Source organism: Oratosquilla oratoria, chromosome 8 (assembly GCF_046742065.1).
Source record: "Oratosquilla oratoria isolate Oo_2021 chromosome 8, ASM4674206v1, whole genome shotgun sequence".
Classification (NCBI taxonomy): domain Eukaryota; kingdom Metazoa; phylum Arthropoda; class Malacostraca; order Stomatopoda; family Squillidae; genus Oratosquilla; species Oratosquilla oratoria.
This window is the reverse complement of record NC_134784.1, coordinates 81,526,045-81,533,544: the sequence shown is the minus strand read 5'-3', so window position 1 is coordinate 81,533,544 and position 7,500 is coordinate 81,526,045. Positions and strand designations below refer to the sequence as shown.

General features: G+C 38.2%; 1 protein-coding gene across 1 annotated transcript in view; it reads right to left on the bottom strand.

Moving 5' to 3' along the window:
- LOC143027433 (uncharacterized) overlaps window positions 1-587 on the bottom strand; it is a 663-nt gene extending 76 nt beyond the window's left edge. Inside the window, exon 1 of the mRNA XM_076188723.1 lies at window positions 1-587. This exon is cut by the window's left edge and continues 76 nt beyond it. Coding sequence (XP_076044838.1) covers window positions 1-587 — 587 coding nt within the window.
- Window positions 588-7,500: the final 6,913 nt, after the last annotated feature.

The window sequence follows — 7,500 nt, the reverse complement described above, 5'->3', positions numbered from 1 at the left end:
TCAAAGAGCCTGTCTGTATGAGTGTCCTTTCTATACACTCCCGGGGTCAAACTGATCCCACATCTTGCTACCAGGACATCCAGGAACGGCAACTGTCCTTTCACTTCCCTCTCCATTTCAAACTGGATGGCTTCGTTCCTCCCATTCAAAAAGTTGAGGAAGCAATCCCCCTCCCCCTCCCTCATAATCACGAACACATCATCCACATATCTCACCCACGTTTTCAAAGTTACAGGTGCCGCAACCAACATCTCTTCCTTAAACTCCTGCATAGCCATCTCTGCCAGGACCACAGAAATCGGGGATCCCATAGGGGTTCCAATCCCCTGGTGGTAAACCTTCTCCCTAAGTTTGAATAAGATCGAATCCAAGCACAAATTGACTAAACTCATGAGCTTCTCTGTAGACAGTTTTTCATTGTCTCGGAATTCCTCCGACCCTTCAATCTTGGAAAGCGCTGCCTGCTTCAACAAGTCCTGTGGCAAAGAAGTGAACATGAATTTAACGTCAAAAGAAACCAAAATATCTCCTTCTTCCAAGCTTATTCCTCGTAATCCACCAACAAAATCTATCGAATTCTTTAACATTCGTTCTGACTTCTCCACCAATGGCCTTAGTCGTTTGGCTAGGGCCTCAGCCAAGTTGCAAGTAGCGGACCTCTTGGGCCTTCCTCAGTGGACTGAGTCCACTGAGGAAGGCCCAAGAGGTCGAAACGTCTGGTTCTGGGTAAAGCTCCATGCTCTGGCCTTAACGTTTCATTTTGCCAACTCACCTCCATATATATATATATATATATATATATATATATATATATATATATATATATATATATATATATATACTGTATATATATATGTATATATATACATGTATATACATATATATATGTATGTATATATGTGTATATATATATATGTATATATATATATATATATATATATATATATATATATATATATGAGGACAGAGAGGAAACGGAAACACGAGAAGAACTTTAAGTTTTAATTACCGACGCTTTGACACTCTAGTCTTTTTCAAGGTACTACATCTAGAAGATAGATACAAAGTTTATATATATCTTACGTACGTTGTTAGCTCCTCCTTATTTTTCGTCTCCTCCAATCGTTGATTGCTAGTGAAGCTGCTGGGAGAGACCATGTGATAAATCCTCCTCGGTTGTTATTAGAATTATCAATACTAATTTCTGCAACTTCTATAACTTTTCTCATATTCTTGTTGAGTCCTTGGTGTAATATTTCTGTCTTTCCAATTCGGTAGGTGTCCTGTTTTGTCTATGTGAGTTAGTGGTTCTATGTGATCTAACGTCATTTTTGTGTCGTTGTGTCCGTTTTGTGATTCCTTGTCCACTCTCTCCATAGTACGATTGATCACATCCAGTATAGGGAATTTTGTGCACAATGCTATTTTCATTTTTAAAGTTTGTTATTTTGTTTATTATTATGAATAATATATCGTCTACATATCTGTTGTCTTGTTTATTATTATGAATAATATATCGTCTACATATCTTAGTCATGTGGTGTGTCTTCCTATTATTCTTTGTATATTGTCTATTTCTAATGTCTCTAAGAAAAGATTTGCAGCTATCGCACCAAATGGTGACCCTATAGGAAGACCGTGGTGATGTCTTTATTCTACTTGGTTGAATGTGAAGGGGTCGAAGTTAATGCATAATGAGATTATTTGTAAATAATCTAGTTTTGGAATGGGTAGCTTACTGTCATCTATCCTTTTTGTTACTCATTTTATAGTGTCTAGTGCTCCATTTCTCGGAACATTTGTAAAGAGCTGCATAGTTTCTTGTCTTTAAGTTGTATACATTTTAATCTATTCATCATATCTCCTAAGTTTTTTAGATGGGTTCCACTTATTGATCCTAGTATACAAAGACAATATACAAAGAATAATAGGAATACATAGATATGTGAGAAACCTTTACAAAAAGTTAAGGATGTTTGTTGGGACCTACGGATTTGGAAAATATATATGACAGGGTAGAGAGAAAATCAGTGTGGGCATTTTTGCAGATATATTGGATCGGGGGAAACTTGTAAATGGCAGTAAAAAATTAAGAGAGCAGTAAAGCTTGTGTTAGAATGAGAAATAGAGAGAGCAAGTATTTTAAGGTAATTGTGATACTGCGTTAGGGATGTGTCATGTTGCCGTGGCTGTTTAATGTGTACACGGATGGAGTGGTGCGAGAGGCAAAGGTGAGGGTAATGGGTAGGAGACTGGGGATTGTTAAAGGAAATGGAGAAAATATTGGAGGTGAACCAGTTGTTGTTTGCTGACGATAATGCACTTGTAGCAGGATTAGATGGTTGTTAAGGGAGTTAGTGACAAAGTTTGTGAAGGTATACGATATGAGAAAGTTGAAGGTAAATGTTGGTAAAAACAAGATATGTACAAGGGTAGAGATGGTATGAGTTGGAATTAAGTTTTAAAGGAGAAAGGCTGGGGGAATTGGATAGCGTTAGGTACTTGTGGTCGTATGTATTAGGAAAAGGAGTGGTGGAGGTAGAGGTAATTTGTAGATTGGGAGAAGCAAGTCAATGCCTTGGGGGGTTAACATGTATCATAAGAAATAGACATCTGTGAATGGCTGCAAAGAGGAGATTGTATAAAGGGGTGATTGGGCAGACTTGGACTTTAAGACAGGAAAAGTTAGAATGTGTATTTAGGTGAAAGGTCTGAGAAGTATGGAAAGGGTTCTATAGAGTGAGAAACGAGGAAGTGAGGAGTAGGGCGGAAGTAGAAAAGAAAATGACAGACAGGGCTAATGAACGAGTATTGGGATACTTTGGACATATGGAAAGGAGTGAAGAAATATTTGTAAAAGAGGTGTGGAAGGGAGAAGTAAAGAGAATAGAGGGGATGACCGAAGATGAGATGGATGGATGAGGTGAAGGGGGCGTTCAGCAACAAGTGAATATCTGTTGAGGAAGGTAGTGAGAAGGCAGGAGATAGGGATAAGTGGAGAGTGGCTGTGTATAGATGATACTATTATGCAAGGAAGTTAGGGGCAGAGGAAGGGGTAGGGGTGCTTAAGTGTGAATAGTATTTCAACGCAGCCCGAAGGGATTTCTCCCCGTCTTCTCTTGTTCTGCCTAAAGGGACGGGTAGGGGTGTTGGTCACCGAAGAAGTGGAGCGGCCTTGCTGTGGATGTACTGTGGCTTACTACATTACTTCCGACGCAGGGCAGTGAGCAGGATATAAGGATGACCCGTCATCCATGAGGAGCTATGATGAGAGTGGGGAAAGGGTGCTGGAGGGGAGTGGAATGGGTGGGAGTAGGCACGTACCTTTGAATTGGCTACCTCTTTTATAAGGGAGAAAAGCTCTTGGTATATAAATAGATATTATATATATATATATATATACACTGTATATATATATATATATTATATATATATATATTTATATATATTTATATATATATATATACATATATATATATATATATATATATATATATATATATATATAATATATATATATATACTAGCCAAATTACCCGCGCGTTGCTGCGGGGCGAAAGATCATTATTTAGATTTTGATAGAATTTGCGGAGAAAAGTTACACGTATCATTATAACTCAATGGAAAATGTGACAAAAATAAAATGTTAAGAAAATAAGAAATAAATCAATTTGAGGAGGGAGACGACCTATGGAAATGAATATATACTTATCCAAGTAGCCTGGGCTACTACTTTATTTTAGTAGATACAAATGAAAGATAGTTATCCAAGTACCTTGGGATATAAGGTTTCGGAATAGATATGGTTATAGGGGTCTATCTGCAAAACCCTAGGAGGAGTTCGTGAATAATCCTTTACCTAACCATACCCCACCTAATTTGAACCCTTAACCCTAACCAAAATATATATATTTTTAATGAAATATAGTTACCCAAGTACCTTGAGTGATAGGGTATCAGAATATATATGGTTATGGGGGTCTATTTCCAAAACCCTAAGAGGAGTTAGTGAACAAGCAAACAAACATACAAACAGAGAGACAGACAAAATATAGATAGTTATCAAAGTACTTTCGGTTATAAGGTTTTAGAATACATATGGTCATAGGGGTCTACCTGCAAAACCTAGGAGTTCATGAATAATCCCTAACCTAACCATACCCCACCTAACTTTAACCCTTAACCCTAACCAATTTCTTTAATGAAATATAATTATCCAAGTACCTGGAGGGATAGGATATCAGAATATATATTGTTATGGGGATCTATCCCCAAAACCCTAGGAGGAGTTCGTGAACAAACAAACAGAGGGACATACAGGCAAATGAAAGTTAATTATCCAAGTACCTTGAGTTGTAAGGTTTAAGAATATATATGGTTATAGGGGTCTATCTGCAAAAACCTAGGAGTAGTTCGTGAATAATTCCTAACCATACCATACCCCACCAACTTTAACCCTTAACCCTAACCAATATAATTTTCTTAAATGAAACATAGTTATCCAAGTACCTGGAGTGATAGGGTATCAGAATACAGGTTATGGGGGTCAATCTCCAAAAACCTAGAAGTTCGTGAACAAACAAACAAACAGACAGACAGACATACAGAGGCTATTACTTTATTATAGTATATATATATATATATATATATATATATACATATATACATATTTATATATATATATATATATTCATAGTGTAAATGGGCAGGAGGTTTTCCCTCAAGCATACTTCATTAAAATGAATGGCAAGCTTAAAAGGCTACACAAACCTCACTGATAAGACCTTGACTGCCGATCAAGAAGAACTCCTCAATTTTGGACTAAACTGTCATATCATGAAGCCCCCCAAAAAATATGAAAAGCGCCTTGAGTGTGAGATCCTTATTGATAACGTCGAAAAATTGGCTAAGCAGAAGAAAGTCACCGAAAGTGCTGGAGAAAAAGCACATTGAGGCTGCCAAAGAACTCCGAGCCGATCCTAACATTACCATCAGAAGAGCTGACAAAGCTGCTACCTTTGTCCTGATAGACACAGAAAAGTATTTGCAAAAATTAGATCAGATCCTTGGAGACACCAGCAAATTCAAAAAGATCACCAGAGACCCCACAGAAAACATAAAAAAGAAACTCAATAAGCTTATAGATATTGTCAATGCTACCACGGGTGGTACTAAGCTTCCTAAGTTGTCTGGTGATTACGGCCTCGGGTACTGCTACGGAAACATTAAAACCCATAAGCCTGGAAACAAACTAAGACCAATTATATCTCAAATCCCTACGGCGACTTACCAAATAGCGAAGAAACTAGGAGAAATCCATACCCCGTATGTACCGTCATCTTACTGTGTCAGATCCCCTACCGACTTCTTGGATATCCTGACCAACCACAACTCTAGAGGTGTAATTGCTTCGTTAGATGCAGAAAGCCTCTACACGAATATTTCGGTAGATCGTACGATACAATGTATAATCAATAGAGTCTACCACAACGACAACTACCCCAAATGCGACATCCCAGAAGAAGTGATGAAGAAACTATTAGAAATTTGCACTAAAGAAGCCCCATTCACCTGCCCGAGAGGTACCAAATACTGCCAGATAGATGGAGTTGCAATGGGATCTCCTTTGGGAGTCCTTTTTGCTAACTTCTTCATGGGTAGTATCGAAGAAGAAGTCTTCGGTGAAGTACAGAAACCGCAAATATACTGTCGATACATAGACGATATTTTCGTAAAAGCGGAAAATAACGAACAAGTCGTAGCACTACAACATAGACTCATAGAAGCCTCAGGTCTTAACTTCACCATCGAAAACAGTGAAAATGGATCTCTCCCTTTCCTTGATGTCCTCGTGAAACAGGGGGAAGAATCTTTTCATACCTCTGTTTACACCAAAGCTAGTAACTCCGGACATTGCCTTAACGGACTGAGTGAATGCCCACAAAAGTACAAGATCTCAACAATTAGCGCATATGTACGAAGATCCCTTAGCCATTGTAGTAGCTGGAAAAATGTGCACCTAGAACTAGAAAGAGCATCACAAGTCCTAATCAACAACGGTTTTAGCAATAGAGACATTGAAAAAGTGACCAAGAAAATCATGGAAAATTGGTACGAGGAAATTAAATCAGCAAATGCATCAGACAATCCAGCGCAGAACGTTATAAATATATATTACAAATCCTTCTTCTCCACTGCATACAAGGAGGATGAGAGAGTGATGCAACAAATCATAAAGAGAAACATCAAGCCCATTGAATCAAGCTCCAAAATTAATTTCATTATTTACTATCAAAACAAAAAAAACCTCGAACCTACTCCTAAGGAACAACACCAGGCAGATCGTCGATGAACTTCAAAAATCTCATGTCGTATATAGGTACACCTGCAAATATGGGAACTGTGCGACCCATCCTACTACCTATATCGGCATGACCACCATGAGGCTCTCGCGTCGTCTGTCATATCACCTAAACTCAGGAGCACCTAAAAATCATCATAGCGAAGTCCATCAGGCAAAATTAAGAAGAGAAGACCTAACCCAGAATACGGAGATTATAGATCACAACAAAGACCCACGACGTTTACCTATATTAGAGGCTTTGTATATCAAGGATCTATCCCCGGGAATGAATACCCAACTCGAGGACTTAAAAATCCTACCAAGTGTGAGAAGATCATTCCCCAGTGAAAATGAGACAAAAAACACAGATGCACGCCACCCTCCAACCTACAGAACGACACGGAGCTCCGGCGACGCCAACCAGACAAAATCCCACATCGACGACCAGACAAAATCCCACACCGACGACTAGACAAAATCCCACAGCCTGTCCCATATATACCCACACACACCAGCCCAGCCCTTAGATTCGTACCTGCCACTGAGGAAGCACCAAGAGGTGTGAAAACGCGTTTTGGCTTATTTATAAATTATGTATGTTATTCCACAACATGACATACGGAGATTTATTAAGGTTACTGCCTACAGAAGGCAAGATCACTCTAAGAAAGAGAGAAAAATACGACAAGAAGCTCTGTCATAACAAGCTTGCCATTCATTTTAATGATATATATATATATATATATATATATATATATATATATATATATGCAATAAAAACACTAGGAGCGTGTGTTCACAAATGCGTAAATAACCACTAGGAAAAAGTAAACTAACGAAGCAGAGCGCTTTCGTGTAATTACATCTTCAGTGCAGATACAAAGAAGGAATTCCTTCTTTGTATCTGCACTGAAGATGTAATTACACGAAAGCGCTCTGCTTCGTTAGTTTACTTTTTCCTAGTGGTTATTTACGCATATATATATATATATATATGACGTAAGCGGAATAGGAAACACAGGAGTCTTAGTCTTGAATTTATTTCTGACTAGTTTCGCAGGTATGCTTTTTCAAAGGAAGTAGGAAACACAGGAGTCTTAGTCTTGAGTTTATTCCTGACTACTTTCGCAGGAATAAACTCAAGACTAAAACTCCTT